The sequence below is a fragment of the Argopecten irradians genome, chromosome 13 (genome assembly GCF_041381155.1).
Source record: "Argopecten irradians isolate NY chromosome 13, Ai_NY, whole genome shotgun sequence".
Classification (NCBI taxonomy): domain Eukaryota; kingdom Metazoa; phylum Mollusca; class Bivalvia; order Pectinida; family Pectinidae; genus Argopecten; species Argopecten irradians.
The window spans coordinates 16,761,058-16,782,128 of NC_091146.1; the positions used below are offsets into that span (position 1 = coordinate 16,761,058).

Sequence of the window (21,071 nt, forward strand, 5' to 3'; positions counted from 1 at the left end):
ATTAAAATTTTATTGTGTTGAACGTTATTTTTTTTATATTTTTTTATATAAATTTTCAAGGTTCGGAGGAGGCTCGTTTTCATTTTCAAATCTTATTTCTGGCATAACAAACTCCTTCAACACCGAGTTCTATCTACAACAAGTAAGTAACGTCATAGTCTAGGTTTCGTATACACCTTTCATATGACGTCACGTCAGTCAACAACACATTACAGTGCCGTTTTCGATTATACGGTTTGACTGGTTGGACCTAGTTGTTCGTTTATTAATTAAAGACGGACCTGGTGATTTTATATTGTTTTCAGACCAGCCTTGACAAAGCCCTCACAGGTCTGTACCAAAAACTGCAGGTCCGTCAGGTTTTATACTTGAAACAATGACTTTAAACAACGGTCGAACCGGTTGTTCCTAATAAACGAAAACGGCCCAGGAAATGATGACGTCAACTGAGAAATATTTAAGAAATTGATTGAGTATATTGGTACATTCTGAATCCGGATTCAAAAATTCAGAAGGGAATTCAAAACCTGTTCGCAGAACACAGAAATAATAGACAACAGAACATATTAATAAATAACTTTTTTTTCTTTTCAAATAATTATAAAAAACATAATTTAGATTCTGTGGCATCCAAAAGGTTTCGTAAATAATGTATTTTTAAGGCTATATATATTAAAGAATGACGTTGTTTCTAATTGAATGCTCTCCCAGAAAAAAAACCATATCTTGTAAATTAATTGGAGTTTTGAAGAGAAAATCGCAAATTGAATTATAAGGATCAATTTATGATATATCATTGTAATTTTTAGGGTAATTATTTCAAATAAAACCGATGGTAATTAACTTTATTTGTTTTCTTTAGCTTCGTGATTTTAAATTAGAAAATCCAGATATGGGTTCAGGGACAAGAGCTTACGAACAAGCTGTTGAAAAGACGGAGTCGAATATCCAATGGTTACTGAAGAACAAGGAGACAATAAGGAGGTGGCTTGGAGACAATGCCGGAAATAATCCATCCAGAGTATTAACGGACGTGAGACTCCCTCGGTCTGTCCTACCTTCCGCGTACGAACTGGAGGTGTTCCCTGACTTCTATAAGACAGACCCACAACAGTTTACGTTCGGCGGAAATATAACTATTCATGTATGGTGTGTACAGCGGACAGACAGTATCACACTTCATCAAGTGAATCTTGTCATTGATGAACAGAATATTCGACTCGTTGAACATGACGGAGGCTCAGTGGATGTGTCGAAAGTGTCGTACGACGAGGAAAGAGAATTTGTTATCCTACATCTGTCGACATATTTGGCTGCTGACAGGAACTACACACTTAACATGGCGTTTAGCGGTACTTTGGGAAATAATATGGTTGGCATGTATTACAGCTCATATCAACGTGGAAACGATACAATGTAATTAACTTTTTTATATCTCCTTTACATGATGCATGTTACAAAATTTAGTATTAATTCCATGCTTATCATATTTTTCTAACTTCATGAATTAAACGGCATATATATAGTGCGGTATACAAATACATCCTGATTTAAAAATTATTATTGCAAGTGATGAAATGTAATTGTCCTTAACGGAAATCAGTTTAGATTCAGTCATAAAAGTTTTTACTATTTCATGAATTTGTGAAAACGCCTCATAGATACATTTGATGCATGTACCGTTTCGGATGTTGCAATATAATTGAGATATATAATGAGATTGTATAAATATCTCTGAGAAAAAGACAATCGATCCATCCAAAACAGTTTCCTCTAGTATAAGACTCGAACTTACATTTGATTTGATAATCCCAATCTTACAGTCGTGACATATTAGGTTTTCATGTGATCAATGATAGAAGGTAATCTTATCCTCTTCGTTTCTTAACATAGATATATGGCCACAACGAAAATGGAACCGACCCATGCCAGGAAAGCGTTCCCATGTTTTGATGAACCTAACATGAAAGCAAGCTTCAAGATCACCTTGATAAGGAAACCGGAACTCATTTCACTGTCAAATATGCCAACAGAAATCAAGGGCAAGCCTTGGTAGGTCACTTTGGATTTGTAAAATATAAAAGAGAAAATTAAAACAAGAATATCCGACATGAAACGAAATCAAACCGCAAAACCGATCATATTTATGTATTTATACATGTTTTGAACAAAAAGTTTAGCTCCGGAAGAATAAGCGATTTCTACTTAATCGACATAAGATTATTCATATCAGACGTGTTATTGGCTGAGTATCACAGAAACGCATATTATGATGTTTAGACCCAATGTGTTTTCATATTAGGTCACTAAATACTGTATAACTAATATAGTTTTAATTCGAACCAATATGTTCCGTATAATGTCATTAACAAACTGTATAACTAATATTATTATACTTAGACCCATTATGTTTACATATTAGGTCACTAACAAACTGTGTAACTTCTGTTATTATGCTTAGACCCAATGCGTTTACCTAATATGTCATTAACAAAATGTGTATCTAATATTATGATGCGTATAATGGACTTAGAAAAATACTTATAAGAATTGGACATAGAAAAAAAACCTTGAACTAAAAATGACCAATATCGTATTACTTACTCTGATTTAATAATAATTTTGTGTCTATTTGGATGAAAATGGTGACTCGAAGAATGTTTTAACGTTGTGCCATCGTATTATTCCTGAAGTAATAAATGACGGATTCAGCACAATTCATGTTTTTCTAATATTCACCTGAGTCGAAACCATGTATGATCTATTTCATAAATTACATATGAAATGAACACAAATTTAAGATCAAATAACTACAAAAACCAATATTTCTAAGAATCTCATCTCAAAATGTATTGCGAAAATCCAGCGGAGGCTGCAAATGTAATAGCAAAACTTTCAAGATTCAAAAGAAATCAATATTGATTTATTTTCCAGCTGGGCGTTTAATGTAATTTTATCTTATGTTAAATATATCCTCTCGGTTTGGCTGTCTCAGACTGAAAATACATTTTTTTGTTTATTTTGTAAGCGCTACCAATTCTATAGACTGCCGATCTGTCACTATTAAAATAAATTGATGTTTGTAGGAAGGACGGGTTTGTCGCCGACATATACCAGGAATCTCCCGTAATGTCTACGTACCTCGTGGCTATGATTGTTTGTGACTTCCAGAGCAGATCTAGCCTGACTAGAAATAACGTCACGGTAAGTAGTAAAATAACACTATAACACAATATCATCCATGTATCATTAGTAAGACATTTTCATAACCGCCTAGATGAAACTGAAGAACTGTATATCAATTCAACATACACGAAATTAAATTATGCAAATATTAACAAAATCCCATGGTTTGCGTTCTATATAATAAAACTAGCCAAATATCTGAAAATATTTTACCGAGAGAATAGTAAATTTTTTTATGCATCTACACACTGTCGCAAGAATAACACAACGATGAATATGAATGAAAATGGCCAACCTAAAGTAGGCTGACTTAGAATTTATTAATATGTATATTCAACACAAAAAACAATATAATCAAAAATACATGGTACAAATTTTAAAAATATACATATTGAAAAAGGGGGCCAATGTGGGGTTACCAAAAAGCGCCCTTTAAAACACAAAAATTGAACTCAGCTTAAATATGGGAGGAAGAGGGTGGGTAATTTTTGTGAAAAAAGTCAGAATAAAAAGTCTTAAAATTTAGCCCTTCTCTTCAAAATCCAATATGGCTGACTGATAAGTGGGGCTCCAGCATCCCACCATGTAATTGACCAATCAGCGTGCGAGTTATGTGAAAAGGGGGCGCCCGATTTACAAAGGGGAATAACTCTAACAAACGAATATTGCCAATTAAGGGAGATAACTCTAAACACTCAAGTACCAAAAATACGAAAATACTAGTACTCTTGCTGTGTGTTTAAGATGCATAAATTAAGCTAAACATTTAGCTGCCTTTTATGCATCTACACACTGTCGCAAGAATAACACAACGATGGATATGAATGAAAATGGCCAACCTAAAGTAGGCTGACTTAGAATTTATTAATATGTATATTCAACACAAAAAACAATATAATCAAAAATACATGGTACAAATAGTTTCAACTACAGAGCTGTAATGATTTCAGCGCTTTATGATTTGTATATATTAATTTTATTTACTTTTTTTTTTGTATTTTGTGTAGTACAATGCTTGGGCTACACCTGAGAAGGTCGAACAGGCCAATTTTTTTCACTAGATGTTGGGGATTTAATTTCATAACCGATTAACGTTTTATGAAGATTTCTTTGGAATACGGTTCCCACTGCCGAAACAAGGTTAGGATGAAACTAATACTATTTTTTGTTATTGCTATATATTTTCAATTATGGTTGAAAACATTTAATCCTCTATTAGTCTTGCAATAATATAGGCTTTCACTACCTCTTTGTAGAGTTGGAACATTTTTTTCTCTTCAAGCGCTCAGAAGCTTAGTTTTGGTCTAGATACTGAAACAGTTTGGAACATTTGTTTTTATTTTTCATTTTTCTCAACGATTTCAACGACTCTTGTTGCCTTAAACAATAATGAGATGTAGTCAAAGAGTGTTAGTAATACCATGGTATAGACAGGGCAGGAGTGACTAACAAAGAAAGAAAGAAAGAAAGAAAGTATCGCGGATTTTGGAGTTGTAAATAGGCAGTGAGAGGATTGGAAGGAATTTAACAATTTTTGTTGTTAGATATGATCGCCATCCCTGACTTTGCGGCCGGAGCCATGGAGAACTGGGGCCTGATCACGTACAGGGAGACGGCCATGTTGTATGAACCGGGCGTGTCGTCAGAGTCCAACAAACAACGAGTCACCACCGTCATCACACACGAACTCGCGCATCAGGTATGTATTATATCATCCAGTACTACATAGTACAATATATTGAGCTTTGTGTTATATTCCATATTTGCATATTGCAGTAACCTGCAATTGCGGGTATGTATTGATTATGACGTCATGTGTTTGTTAGAGTAACGTCATAATTTTTCAGAGAAAACGACGTGAGATTCGCTCACAAAATAATGACGTTACAATGTATACTTACCCACAAAGCAGAAATATTCTCTCTCTATTATATAACTGGATTACTTATCTTGAACATTGCGACGGACAATAACAGGTGACACTCGTACATTGAGTTTTTTTTAAAGATGCTCCACCGCCCACGGACCATAAATGGTACCCATTTGGTGTTTACTCGTGTATACATATGTCTAATTAACACAAAAAGTAATTTAAAATAATTTATTTTGCTTTCGGTGCATACACAATCAGTACGGCATTCCACATAGGACATAGTGCCACGGGATGCAATTAATTATTTTTGATATATTTATCTTTAAGTAAAATTAGAAGGTCAAACTTTTCAATGGTGGTAATGGTGTAAAGTGAGTGACTTTTGTAACTGAAGAAAAATACTAAATCGCCTGCTCCTGTTTTTGATAGAGAAAAAATTACTATTTGTCAGCGGTGGAGCATCTTTAACGAAGGTTTTGTTTATTATATCGAAAAGACGAACATTTTATATCTCAATCAGCATCTCGTACCATGACACTTTGCTATGATCGAGTATTTTCCATCAAATTTTAATAGTGTAAACCACATTATTTACGCTTTATACAATTATTCCCGAAAAATTTGAATTTGAATTCGAGCTCTCTTACGGAATTACGCGCAAATTGGTATTTCTCGAAAATAAAGTAGCTTATGCAACGTAATGGAACCCTCGTACGTTTTTGTTTCAATTTTCTTCATTGCCTCAGAGCGCAATATGATGTTTATTCAGCATAACATATTAAAGTTACATTGCTTGGTTGCAGTGGTTTGGAAATCTTGTAACCATGGACTGGTGGGATGATCTTTGGCTAAATGAAGGATTCGCGACATTTGTGGAGTATTTTGGAGCAGACCATAAGTTCCCAGACTGGAAATATGTACGTGGTTTAGGCATGGTGTTGTCTGTATATAAAACAACACCGTCCTTTAATAACTAGTATTCCTTTCGCCTATTATAAATCTCCATAAGTAACCGGTAATCTTAATCCAGCATACATATGCCTAACAAAAATCATAAAATATCTACATTGTATTGTGATTTATTTACTTGTTATTATGTTTTTTTTTTAAATAATTCTAGTTCGCCTACCTGATTAAAAAAAAAAAAAAATATTTTTAACATTAACTTTTCGTTACCTGGAAACTTTCGTTTAATGTGTTACTTTGTTTAGCATCATAATGTTAATGACTACATAGTTTGCCTCACTTGAATCATAATGTAAATGTTTCCATACTTATGTGGTTAAGATGTCCCGACATATCACATGTCCTCTAATTCTGGGTCTCATGTACCGCAGTTGCCAGGTGTAGACCGTTGGTCGGTGGATTTCTCCAGGTCCTTTGGCTTTCTTTTACTATCCAGACTTGCATGACCTTAAACGGTCCTCGGTGTTAATAGGAATTTACACTAATCACACCGATCCAAACTGATAAAAAATAATGATTTTGCTACTTTGCAGTTTGAGATATTTGTCGTCGATGAACTTCAAGACGCTTTTAACGACGACTCGCTGGTGACGTCACATCCAATGGTTGCCGCTGTATACAATCCCACCCAGATCAGAGAAGTGTTTGATTCGATATCATATTCAAAGGTATTAGTCAAATGACGATAGTTATAAAAGGTATTAGTCACGTGACGATAGTTATCAAGGGTATTAGTCACATGACGATAGTTATCAAAGGTATTAGTCACATGACGATAGTTACAAAAGGTATTAGTCACATGACGATAGTTATCAAAGGTATTAGTCACATGACGATAGTTATCAAAGGTATTAGTCACGTGACGATAGTTACAAAAGGTATTAGTCACATGACGATAGTTATCAAAGGTATTAGTCACATGACGATAGTTATCAAAGGTATTAGTCACATGACGATAGTTATCAAAGGTATTAGTCACATGACGATAGTTACAAAAGGTATTAGTCACATGACGGTAGTTACAAATGGTATTAGTCACGTGACGATAGTTACAAAAAGGTATTAGTCACATGACGATAGTTACAAATGGTATTAGCCACATGACGATAGTTACAAAAGGTATTTGTCACATGACGATAGTTATCAAACAAAACTGAAAAACGTGGAAATGTGCTTTGTAACTATTCGTCTTTATTGAAAATTATGAATTCTCCATCTAAAATGTAAAATTTATTAAATTCTCTATTTTCCACGGTAAATTTGCCTTTCTATTGTTTTGTTTTAGACTTTCAAACAGGACAAATAAAATGAGGATAATAATTATTTATTATTGGAATGTTTTCTGAGAGACTTTGTGATTTGTCAAATAGCATATTTCATTTCAACAAATTTTATTTCGAATAACGAAAAAGGATTAAACAACAGGCATTGCCTATATAAGTTTTCTCCTAGTAACAATGAGTATATACATATGATTCAACAAAGTTCTAATCTTAAACATATTCATGAACATATACTGTAGCAATTGTATTGATGAATAATGTTGGGATAAGGACAGTATTTAAGATATCATCTCCAGTATACTTATGTGCGAAATTTATTGTTTTTCAAAATATATATAATCATAATTTAGATATTAGAATATAATATAAATGACTGGATCTATCCACACATAGGATACAGACCTAAATGTCCATAATGGCTTATTTGCCAGTGGTCATCCACCTATGTATTTTTGGATCCAGTCAGGGATATTATATTCAAGGTTTAGTAATAAAATAACTGTACTATCACTAAAGATGGAATATATCATTAATATCAATGGATTTGAATGAGATGAAGTTAATTTAGATTCAAGATATTTTGAATAAATACATAATCTTGATATTGTCCTTATTTCATAAACAAACCTTTCTTATTACATAAACAAACAGTTATAGTTTTTTTTATTAGTCACATAATAGTTACAAAAGGTATTATCACATGACGATATAGTTAGTCACAATATAAAGGTATAGTGCCATAAATTACATAGCCAATGACGAAAAAAGTGATAAAAAAACCTGGAAATGTGCTTTGTAACTATTCGTCTTTCAAAAAAAGTTCTCCATCTAAAATGTAAAATTCATCAAAATCTTATTTTTCCAAGAAAAATCGTAAGTTTTAGACTTTCAAGGGCATAAAATAAAATGGCGGAGATAATTATTTATTATTCAAAAATCGTTTTCTTGGACTTTGTGATTTGTCAAATAGCATATCATGGACGTTTCAGCGTCTCCTAGATGCACAGGATTTGATAATTTGTCAATCTCTCTTTTTTGTCTGAGAGCGTTTGAGAGTTAATTTCTATAAAGCACATCCTGTTGCGTATATTGAATCGTTTACTCGTAAAAGCTATCAAAGCTATAGGAGGAAGTTGGACTTTAAGATTTTCTCAAATACTCTTTACTAGTCTTTCTCAAGATAATAGTCATAGTTTTTGGGGGACGTTGACAAATGCATTAATATTGCTTTGCTGTTTTACAGGGTGCCAGTATCATTCGAATGATGAAGTTCTTTGTTGGTGACCTAAATTTCAAGAAAGGCATCCAGGTACAAATCTCTCCATGTTTACAAGAATTATAATTTTCGATGAGTCAAAATGGAAGTCACACTTTATCCACGTTTATATGTGTGTATTCGTTTAAACTGTTGGCTTAATATAATATAGAGCTACAGAACTCATTCACTCGGAATAACAATTACTGGTGTTTTGGGTTTCTTTGTCGATAAATGAATTGAAACTTCTGTTCACTGTAAATGTGTGCTACGTTGCTAATTGCTCATGAAATCGGTACTTAACTTTCGCTAAAAAATTCTGTAGATTTGCCTCGAAAATGAATGATTGAAAAACATCGGCAATCCTTACCAAGAAATTGGAAGTTAATTGCAAGTCATTTTTGAAAATATATGGAACATAAGCAAAAGAATATCACAAACGAGAAACTATGTACTGTGTTGTGAGTGATAATGAGTTACTCGCAATAACTCAGTGTAACTCATTTTAACTTACAATAATTCATTGCTACACGCAATAAATCAGTGTAACTTATTTTAACTCGCATTAACTCCACATCTAACTTAAAGGGCAAATGTGACACTAAATTAATTACACTAGTTTTTGATATAAGAGTACAATCTGCATGTTTTTTTGTTTTTTTTAAACGTTCAATCTATTTAACAAGTTTGATCAATTAATTCCCATTTCCCTGCATACAACATTCACATTATGCCACGAGAAGATCTAAGCAAGCTCTACTGTAACAAAAAAAATCTTTATTATGTAGGCAATTTTGACATGAGAAATACATTACTTAAGAGGAGGCACAATTATGATACTACTTTGTGTCGTACTATGACATGAAAGTCGAATTCGCAAATCATGAGATAAATATTTTCTTTGAGACTTTAAACCTTTTGAAAAGGAATTCTGTACTTACCAGTAAAAAGATGTAAATATACTTACTACAGTAAACAGTATAACACGTTTTTAACGAACTCGTTTACAATGAATTTTACAGTATAAAGAATTATGCTTATAGCGAAGTGATTTTGTTGGTCCTTCGATGTAACCGTGTTTTACTATAGTAATGTTATCGTCTAAATCATTCTGGTAAACTAACAACACTAATCTAATATCAAACGCAAGACTAGCATGCAGACCTTGTCTCTTTAAACAATGAAGTATTCTTTTAAATGTCGGTCTTTTTTAAAATAATGTTTAAATCATTAAAAAAACTCCAATTTCATGTTAATTTGTCTTCAAGATGTGTCCATATTTCTATTTACAGGACTATCTTAACAATAATCGATATAAAAATGCCGCTCACGACGATTTATGGAAAGCTATGGCAGATGTAAGTAGACCTTAATCTTATTTGATTCATATTTTATTCAATTATTGTATTACATATTGCAGAATTAGCTCCTTTGCGGGGATATGCATCGTTATCTGCCCTTGACGGTAAGTGTCGATTGTGAAGTCATTATTTAACAGCGAAACCTTGTCATCAGTTGAATATGGCATTGTTTCTGTAAAATGGTGTTCCAAAGGCCTCTACAGTCGGTTTTCTGTATACATTGTACACTATAATCTTGAGTGTGTTTCACAGGTCTCTCCTGACAGTTTGAATGTGAAAGAAATAATGGACACCTGGACGCTTCAGATGAACTATCCAGTGGTAATGATGAAAAGAGTTTCAAACACCGAGATATCTGTGTCACAGAAACGCTTCCTCTCCAACGCTAACGCCACCGATCCTATGAGATTTATCTCCCCTTTTAAGTAAGAATCTTTTTAATGTATAACTTGTTGTGATTTTGCATATTAGCAGATTTTCCGATAAAATAGAATCACGAAATATAAAATACATATTGACCCAAGAATTGCAGAATAGTGAATGTCTGGCTGATCAGACCACTTATAATATTATCATAGTCATAAAGAAAATAAACAAAATAATTAATATGAAAAACAACAACCAAAAAGTACAAACAATTAAATACTTTACTACAACATTTACTTCACACGATATAAACGTTACAGTAGAGCACACACATACACAGGCGAACAAAGGAAATATCATTTCTCCCATACTTCACATGGATATCCCGAGGTTGTTAGGGAAAAGAAATCTCTATCGTACACAGGGGTGTAAGACAACTCACACGCGCTAGACAATAACGTGACAATAACGTACTGAGTATGGGAGGAAAATAATCAAACATGGGCCTGTGAAGTGGACAGGGATATCTCGACCCGAGTGAAAGATTTTGGCCGGTCAACCCGTGGCTTGCCGAGGGTTGACGGCCTAAATCTTTCACGAGGGCCATGTAAGATTCCATTACTCTTTATAGCCAAGGTTCAATTGTATTACAATGCAAGGATTACGAAATCCCTAAACGTTGGTGATAAAGTACCATTTGCCGTAGATTAGTCCTCTTTTGACGTGAATTTGGTAATGTCATAATCGCTTTTGATATTGGTCACCAGGACATGTTTTACCGGTTTCCTTTTCCTTTATTTCAGTTACCAGTGGAAGATACCACTTACACTGACACATCAGTCCAGCAGTAACTTTGATGTGTCAAGCAGTGACGTCATCTGGTTAAATGACGTCACAAGTGGTACGTGAGGTTTTATACTCATCAATCTTGCTATTTGCGGAATTACCTACTTCTGAAAAACTTCTGATACACCATTTCAATAAATTACTACATTTTATATATAAAATTTTTTTTAGAAACTATTTATATTGTTTTTAACTTGAATTTTAAGCCATGAAAATGAAAGTTTGTTCTATTTCTACAAAATATTAACGTTACGTCTTCAGTACTCCCATGGTATGAGGTCATGTTTGATAACAGAAATATGTGAAATAACGTGTTGTCAAACAAAAGTAAAAAAAATGATGATGATTATGTTGCAAATTGATTTTTTTAGAAATAAATATAACTGGTTCTGAAATCAAAGATGGCGAATGGTTCATTGGTAACTGTCAACAGTACGGATATTACAGAGTGAACTATGACCCGTCCAACTGGAACGCCCTAATCAACCAGCTTAAAAACAAACCATACGGTCAGTTGTAACTCAGTGTAACTAATCGGACTCATTGTTACGTATTGTCACTCAAAATAAATCATTGTGACCTATGACCCTTCCAACTGGAACGCCCTTGTCAATCAGTTTAACAAAAACCATACGGTCAGTTGTAACTCATTGTAATTAAATGTAACTTATATTATTGTTACTTATTGTTAATCAAAATAACTCATTGTGAACCATGTCCCGTCCGACTGGAACCAGTCAAATAAACTCATGGAATACTAATTATAACTCACAAAAACTCATTTCACGTTCAATTGTAACTCATTGTCAATTAAGAATAAATTTTATCGTCTGCTGTCAAAGTAAACGTGCTAAAGAATAATATAATATCTGCATTTCTGGAAATTGAGCTGAAAATATCAAGACGGTTAATTAAAAAATGATTCAAACTTGTTTGCCAATTTAATATCTTTTCCATTTTATGCATACTAAGCAAGAATACGACGAAGCGACGTTATATATTCTCGTACATGTATTTAGGAAATATAGTAATTGTGCCAATTAAAATTTAACATTTTAATCAATTTCCATTATATATTCAAGCAAATAACCAATTTCAAAGTGAGCAGTTAGTATAATGATGTTCTCACAATATAAGCCACTGGCATAAACAAATACGTGTATGGCATTGATTAACATATTACATGATTTGACAATATTTTGAAAGTCACGGAATGTTGATTTCTATTTTGTAGGTTATCCACACGATAAATAGAGCGCAGATCATCAATGATGCGTGGAGTTTATCCAAGTAGGTTTTTCAGAACAACACTTTTAACTCAATTTCCTATTACATACTTTTAATGTTATTTAGTCATACGATTGTACTCATAGTGTCTGGAATTATGAATCGAAAGGTCAATATTGATTTTGATTGGTTATCATTTCTACACGTACTTATTTTTGTGTAATCAGATCGTAGTACAAAATCGATCATAACCGTGTTAACGCAGTGATGACTTCGTAAAAACATCACCATTGCTATATAAATGATAAAAAGAAAATCAGTTTAGCGCAAAAAAAGAAAATCAGTTTAGCCCATCTATATTTCAGCACATCATTGCTCGACCAGATAGCGCTAGAATATGTCCGTTTGCAGTATCTAATACAATTGTATTTTGAATAAGATATAACAAAAACTATTCTGTCTTTGCTTATTACAAAGTTAATTCCCTTGTGCATAGGTATCCATTGCAATGTCATTATTTTGTGAGCGCAATTCACATCGTTTTTCCAAACGAAAAAGTATGACGTTATGTTCGCATACACATAACGTCATAATCAATATAAACCCGCAAGGGCAGATATTTATGTAATATGCAAATAAGGAATTTGTGGTTAAAATATTCGACAAAATAAATAATTACAGGAAATAAACACAGTCTAATATTCTTAATTTGCCAGGTGGTGGAAATATGCTAACATTGTCTTAATTTATCTTTCACTATTTGCAATTTCAAAATAGCAAGCAAGTGTTGAATACATTAAGACAATTAAAGGTGCTCGAACATACTTAAAAACATAACATCCTAACTCAGTATGCAACGGGAATTAATTTGATATTACATCATATATTTCTTTAGATAAACGATTAAAACAGTATAAAGCATAAAGATATAAATATTAATAAAAGTAAAGCACTGATTATACATAACTTGTTAAACAGGGCGTCAGAACTGAACTTCCTGACAGCTCTACGAACCATTGAATACCTTGGTAACGAAGACGAGTACGTCCCCTGGCAGGCAGCCTCGTATCAATTCACTTACGTCTCCAGAATGCTTATGATGTCAAGCATCTACGGAAAATATTCAAACGTTATGAAGAGCCTGATTGGAAATCCATTCAACACAGTTGGTATGAACGCTTCAGTTACCGAGAGCCACACAAGGAAGTAAGAAATTTGTGATGAAAATATGTTGAAATTAGAATAGTAAATTAAGTTGAAAAAAAAAACCCAAAAAAAAAAAACAAACAAACAAAGAATTTTTTTTATAGTTATTGAGGACATTCATTTAGTGTGACAAAAGGAATATTGGTAACATAGCTAACGGAAAATCGTCCTTTATCTAATAATTAAAAAAGTGGAGTATTAAACATCTAAATACCTGTGTTATTGTATTTTATTCTCCACATTGAAATATTTTTTTTATGTAATTTTGTTTTATAGAATGTTCCGTATTTTATAGAATGTTCCGTATCCTATTAACCAATCAAGCCTGTACATATAATGTTGAGACGTGCGTGACCACGGCCAAAAGTCTTTTTAAAGCATGGATGGACGACAGTTCTCATGTCAATAGGTAAGTTATTTTAATTTTATTTTAACACAAACGTTTATACGGTTAACTTGGACGAATATAATTTAATATCTAGATGCAATTAACATTTTTTGAACATTTTTCTTACACAGGAATATACTGCTGATAAAAGAACATTAAGATATTTTTTTGTGAATTATTCAATTTAGTTCCATAACATAAAAAAGAACTATCAATAGCTTTACTTTGATCTTATATTCGCATTAAAGAAAAGTCTGTCCCGTAGGAATAATCACGCTACTTTTTTCCCCATCACAAGCGATGTCAAAAACAGCGACGACATAGTAAACGTTAAGTGTTCAGATGCATACAAGAACAGGAACAATATATATTTGTTATGTTATGGATATCAAACACAAACAAGCACCATTGTAAATAAATCGCTTCGTGATTAAGAATGAGAGTTCACTAAAATATTTGTGTTATATCTCCATAACATAAAAATCTATTCAAATTAATCCTTAGAATTCGATTTACTATTATAGAAAAATCTCTTCAACTTCCCAAACTCATTCGGGAACTCTTTTCTGTGAAATTATGCCGTTATATCAGCCAATCGGCAACGTCATTGCGGTTAATAACGAAATTTTAAGCCAATAGAAATGCCTGTTACAGGATTGACCCGGACATTAAGCAGGCTGTATACTGCACGGCCATCTCGGAGGGAGGAGCCGAGGAGTGGGACTTCCTCTACAGTCAGTATAAGTCTAGTAACAACGCCGCCGAGAAGAAACGGATCCTTTATGCATTATCATGTACAAAGCAAACGTGGATTCTTAGCAAGTAAGCGGGTTTGTTATGCTAGTCTGTATCTAAGTAACCTCTCAATATCATTTAACGAGATAGTAACTACTTGTAGTGTTACAATACAGGTTCCATCGAGGATGATAAGTTACGGTTATTCTACTTGTCGATAATTTTGACTTCAAATAAGTTTAATTTTAACTTTCTGACGAATATTAAACACTAGTTAAGGTTTGTTTACAATACATTTTTAAGGATATGAACATCAGATGTGGTTTTCAAACAATGCTACTTCACCAGGAGCTTTGACCATTTAAAAGTTTGGTTTTCTACCAAAGGACTTTCTGGTGTAACTAAACACTAATTTCAAATTTGGTTTTTTAACCAGAAATACCTTATCGATAAGTCAAGGTAGTTTTGAATGATATTCATTGCTAAAGCGATTTGGATTTCTGTTGTTTTATCAAAGGAACCGATTGATTGAGTTTAAACTTAAAGTACGTTTCGATGACTTTAAACACAATTTGGATTTATCACATAGCTGGTTCGTCCAGTCATGTCATACGGCCATGTTATAAATATCGTAAGACAATGAGTGATACATACTTGTAACACTATTTTGACTTCACATGTAGTTTAGCCGCCGATTCACTGAGTAGACCAAACCGTCCCATCCAAGCCGGATTTCTACTATTTCTTATATAGAGACGATACCAAAAGCTTCACTTTTATGTTAATCAATAAAAGTAATTCATATATTAAATCTTACACTCGTGACTATGTGGTATACAATTTATTAAACTCGTTAAATAATCTGATATGCTACTCGCCTAAAGGCTGGTGGCATATGGAATTATTCAACTCGTTTAATAAATTTCATGTTACATGTCACTCATAAAAGATTCTCTATTTCTATCCTCTTTTACCATAGGTACCTGTTGATGAGTTTGGACCCTAAAGAAATACGCGGACAGGATATCGTATATGTGATCTCGTATGTGGCTGAGCAGTCCGCTGGACGAGACATCGCCTGGAACTTTGTCAATGACAAGTGGGACTATCTTATTCAACAGTAAGTAGTTATGACGAAAATGTAACAATAACAATGGTCTATTTACACAAAAAAACCGTTCAGCCCACAGTACCATTTAACAATATTTTGACATCAATATAAACAAATTTAAATAACGATTGTTTATTATATTTAGACATTTATTTTGATCTATGACCAATAATATTATGTATATAACATGGTTTCTGACCTCATCTAATTTTTCTTTTTAATAAAGACAGCAATAATTTTGTGTATTGAGATCATTTGACCTGGGAGATCTTGCTAGCTTATCAATCCATTCAAATGACAAATAATATTGAATATATACTGTAGACCAACTTTCGTTCGTGCCTATTTATTTCCTATTTTCTATTTCAAACCAAGTTCGCAAGTAAATCCGGACGGGTCTAATTTTCCTTTCTCTATCACTATCAATAATATGTTATTATCAAATTGAATGTTTCTAATTTAGGTTTGGTCATGGCCAGCTTTCCTTCCTGTATCACTATCAATGATATGTTATTATTATTGAATGTTTCTATTTCAGGTTTGGCCAGGGCCAGTTTTCCTTCTCCGGCATCATTAGGGCTATATCTGTAACACTGAACACAGAATATAACATGGATCAGGTATGATGATAAAAACATTAATTTGGTAATAATAATATCAAATTATTAGTAAATAATATTTTTGCCATTTTTCTTTATGATAATTTGATTTATACATGTACTTAACTTTAATGTGATTGGGGAAGAAGGAAGATATGTCCTTCATGACTGGAAAGGTCTTATTATGGTTCTTGACCTTGTGGACAAATATGTATTTCGTATGCAGATAACATGTACCGTTCGGATGTTTTCAGAATAGTGTCTTGGGGGGTGAAATTGGCGTTATGACAATTCCCTCGCAACGTTGATATAAATATACAAAGCAAATGAAATCATATTCTGTATTTGCATATTATAGAGTTATCTGCCCTTGCGGGTAGGTATTGATTGTGGCGTCATGTGTTTGCGAGCGTAACGTCGTACATTTTGGAGAAAACGACGTGAATTGCGCTCACAAAATAATGACGTAAAAATAGATACTTACCCGCAAAGGAATTAATATACAAAGACGGAATAGACTGAATGTGATATATTAGGTTATTGTTTCATTTTGAATTTATGAATGGTGAAAACAATCGGCGGCTGTCTACGTGGTATACAAGTCACGTAAATAACGCAGCCCATCCATTTCTGTTCTCTCTTGTTTTATTAGATGTTATATGACCATTCTTTGTCTGTTGTAATTTCTCCAGTTGTAAAACAGTACATGGTATATAATCCTCCTTAATGACGTTGCCAAGTCTGTTTTCATCTCTTTTATTCGATTTTGTCTGTTGTAGTTACTCCAATTCCAAAGGAGTCATCCCGATCTCAGTTCCGGAAGACAAGCCTTCACACAGGCTCTAGAGAGTACAGAGACAAACATCCGATGGATGAGAGAGAATTTACATATCATCAGTGATTGGCTAGATAGTCGAATAAACGCACGATAATGTCATGCGTAGTGGCAATAGAAAAAGTCTCATGATGATCCTTAGAGCTCCTTAATTCAGATGAATGAAGAAAACCCTTGCCATCGTTTAGAGGATCTTTCGGTGCTCATAACATGAGAGTAGATATTCATTATTACGTTATTCGTTTACATTGTTTTTCTTATTCTCTGACGTGGTACCTATAATCATTTGACGTCACAATCAATTCCAACTTATTTTCACGTTCGATTAAAATGCACTCTTTTTGCGAGCCGTTAAAAATCACAAAAATACTACATGAGTCGTTATCGCAAAGAAATCAATCGCTATCAAACACAAAATTAAGTTGGTTTAGAGTATATCAATATAGTGTGAGGTTAACAATTTTCTTTTTAATTGAATTGTTAATATTGTCTCATGCCTAATTAGATTCCAGCCATATAATCTAAGACGCTTACAACGAATACAATGAATATGACTTGCCGATTTTATGCTATGTTTGCGTGTTTTTAAGAAATCCAAACCTTATAAGATAACTATATGAGATACATGTAAGATATTGAATGTTTGAAGCAATTGTGTTGTATAAGTGATTCATTGGGCCTCTTGTTAAATTCCATTTTCGATGTCCAAGGTTTCGAGGATCATATGTGACTGTAACCCTTGCATATCAAGAATGGTTTAAAATGTATCTGTCACGTACTAAAAGTAAAATGATCTTTCAAAATGTAACTTAACTTCCTTATATTAGTAAACAACAGTATCTGAACATTTTATAGAATTATATTCACATTTTTGCAACAGTAAGTTACAACGAACGTAGGTTTTGAGAATAACATTTAAGGGTCCGTTTTAAAGTAGAATCTACATATAAATTAAAATAATTTGTTTTTAAAGATAAAATGACGTTGGTAACGGTACTGTTTCAATGGTGATACTTGATTGCTGTAAAATAATACATTAAGTGTGTAAATACAGTATAGAACGTTTAAAACGAATACGTTTTCATTGAATTGATAGCTATAACACATTCGTTGCCATGCCCTTCAATTAATATATTACAAGTACGTTATATGTGTATAACGAACTGCGTTTATAACGAACTATTTTTTATGACAAAATGTGCTTATAACGAAGTTGGTCAAAAGAGGCTCATTATAAATATTTTAACTGTACATATATATTCGCGTAATAAGTTTGTCATCAATCCTCTATCTTGATATTTGAACTTCAAATTTGTCATTTAATGTGATAACTGTGTGTACCAACGGATATGACTCTGATATGCTGTTATTGACAATCATACACGTGTATATGTGATCGATTTTACCTCATATATTACTATGTTTATAGAAAAGAGCTTTACTGTAAACTGTTTTTGTCGGCGATTCATTGATTAAAACTCACCATAAACTACTTAATATCCATTTGGTGTCAAATTCACTTTAGATAGTTTGTCATTTCATATACATTTTATAATGAAGAAAGAATGCATATGTATTTGATCAAAATTAAATATTATAGCTTGATTATTCTTTTTAAATATTTTTCAAATTGCCTGATGTGTGTACATCGCATACTATAAACGTGGATGTTTTCGCGAGTTTTAAATTTTGTCACTTGCATGCATGAAAAGTTTTTTGACGTTATCATTTTCGTGCTGAATACACATTCGAGTTTGTAAGACATTTTTCACACAACCATACGCGCAAGGGCCATTTTCGTGGTAACAAGGCCTCTGCGTAAAGTTCCCCCTCACGAAAATATCCACGTGAACAATATATTATTCAGCTCATTCCATGATTTTAATCATTTTAATTACATTACTACTTATTCTGTCTTTGCATATATGAGTTTTCTCCCCTTGTGCGGAGGTATTTATCATATATGTTTAAGCGAGCATAACGTCATCTTTTTCGCTCACGAAATAATGACGTCACAATCCATACCTACTGCCAAGGGAGATAATTATGTTGTATACAAAGACGGAATATCAACTATTCTGGGAATAATAACAAAGAATAAATCATTATTTTGTATCATTTAATGTAATGCAGCATATTGATATATGATTTAATAACAACATGGTGTACAAAATAATAATTAAAACGATTTTAATCGACTATGATTCGTGATTTATTGTTTTTTTTATTTGATACATATGTAATTGATCTGATTAAAGTACAAATAATTATTTTCACATTGTTTTATAAAGAATTCGATAACATCCTATTCGTGATCAGTTTCTGGTGACCTTTATGACCTCTGTTCATCAGTTCGAATGCATTTGCGCCATTTGGTTATATCAACTGAAAAAGACATTTCGTCACAGCACATACACAGCAAAAAGTGCAACGCATGTTTTACATACGTTTTAAAACATGCGTTTTACGTATGTTTTGGCCACCATGCGTAAAACGTACGTTTGAACAAAACATGCGTTAAACGTATGTTTAACATATGTTTTACGTACGTTTGTTTTTTCCACCACATGTAAAACGGACGTCTGTTAAAATAACCCTACTAATTTCATGTAAAACATTAGTTTTATCAATGTTATTGAAGATCTGCAGTGTTGTTGTTTTTTCAAAAATGATACTGCCATATGCAAATACATGTTTAATAGCCTCTATGTTTTGGTTTCATGTTATCGATATATGTCTTCTACCAACTTTAGTGAACCTGATACTAGCCTCATGATAGAATAAAGCAGCTTCAATATTGTATGATGATACATGTAGGTCTACAATTATATGTACATCTACTGATTGTGAACAGAAGCAAAACCGCTAATGTGGATTTCGTCTTTTTAAATCTCAATTTTAACAGTTTTGAAGACTAATGCTCTGAATACACATTATCAATATCAGGTGATCAGCGCTTCATAATGTACAATGTAGTAGGTCTACAACTGCTGTTTGATCATTCTCGATACTCCAGGGGTTCCGATCACTTACTATCTGGTTCCGATCACTTACTATCTCTACACGTTTAGAGATTGTAAGTGATCGGAACCCCTGGAGTATCGAGGATGCTGTTTGATCTACGAGATCATGAGTATATGTCCTAAAATTGTACATGTAGCATTGTACATAATAGTACATAATACATGTAGCTAAGGATTACATGTAGCTAAATGTAATGGGAAAAAGTATTTAGATGTATTTAATTTGTGTACTAGAAAATAGATTACTGACTTTTACTTCAGATCTTCATTATAATTCTTCTTGAAATGTTCAAGTCATTTGAGGCATTTGGGGACTTGTTCCAAGGCTACATCGATGACATCGCTATTACCATAGGCCTTCTGCTTCTGATTTAAAAAAAAAATAACAGCCTTCCCTACTATCTAGAAGGGGTAGGTTATTGTATTTTTTTCAAAACCAGACACTTGTGCTATTACATGACAGATTCTAATGGCCGGACAAACTTATATTCCGGAAATCTTTATTTATTGTATATTCATAGAATATGTTTAAATGTTATTCTGAGATTCTGTGTAAACATATGAAGTTTCTGCAAACACGATATACATTGATTTCATGACTCACTGAGCCAGAATTTGAAAACAATGGAACATGGGCACGACTTTAGTAAATATTTTAGCCTTTTAAAATGTAAGTGATAAAGTGACATTGTAAGGACAAATAGATGTCGGAAAAACAAACTTCTCCTAAGATTATGAAATTTATCAATATTTAGTCACTCGTTTGTAAATACATCATATACTATGTATGAAAAAATATCATTCATTGGAC

At 32.9% G+C, this 21,071-nt stretch overlaps 3 protein-coding genes and 1 long non-coding RNA gene across 4 annotated transcripts in view; all 4 read left to right on the top strand.

Annotated features, from left to right (window-relative positions):
- Positions 1–4,262, top strand: part of LOC138305526 (uncharacterized) — a 53,223-nt gene extending 48,961 nt beyond the window's left edge. Inside the window, exons 58-62 of the mRNA XM_069245789.1 lie at positions 61–142; positions 863–1,416; positions 1,894–2,052; positions 3,087–3,204; positions 4,194–4,262. Coding sequence (XP_069101890.1) covers positions 61–142; positions 863–1,416; positions 1,894–2,052; positions 3,087–3,204; positions 4,194–4,247 — 967 coding nt within the window. The 3' untranslated portion in view covers positions 4,248–4,262. The remainder of the gene's footprint in view (positions 1–60; positions 143–862; positions 1,417–1,893; positions 2,053–3,086; positions 3,205–4,193) is intronic.
- Positions 4,263–4,732: 470 nt separating this feature from the next.
- On the top strand, positions 4,733–10,353 carry LOC138305651 (glutamyl aminopeptidase-like). Its single transcript, XM_069245947.1, has 6 exons — positions 4,733–4,885; positions 5,863–5,976; positions 6,559–6,693; positions 8,552–8,617; positions 9,856–9,921; positions 10,177–10,353. The coding sequence occupies exons 1-6, from the start codon at positions 4,733–4,735 to the stop codon at positions 10,351–10,353; spliced, it is 711 nt and encodes a 236-aa protein (XP_069102048.1).
- A 27-nt stretch (positions 10,354–10,380) lies between these two features.
- Positions 10,381–11,191, top strand: LOC138305527 (uncharacterized). Its single transcript, XR_011205715.1, has 2 exons — positions 10,381–10,827; positions 10,866–11,191. It is a non-coding gene; the product is annotated as an uncharacterized lncRNA (long non-coding RNA).
- A 346-nt stretch (positions 11,192–11,537) lies between these two features.
- Positions 11,538–17,334, top strand: LOC138305652 (aminopeptidase N-like). The gene is made up of 8 exons (XM_069245949.1): positions 11,538–11,555; positions 12,371–12,426; positions 13,342–13,569; positions 13,865–13,978; positions 14,612–14,779; positions 15,672–15,812; positions 16,342–16,423; positions 17,182–17,334. Exons 1-8 carry the CDS (start codon positions 11,538–11,540, stop codon positions 17,332–17,334), a joined length of 960 nt encoding a protein of 319 aa, XP_069102050.1.
- The last annotated feature ends 3,737 nt before the right edge of the window (positions 17,335–21,071 follow it).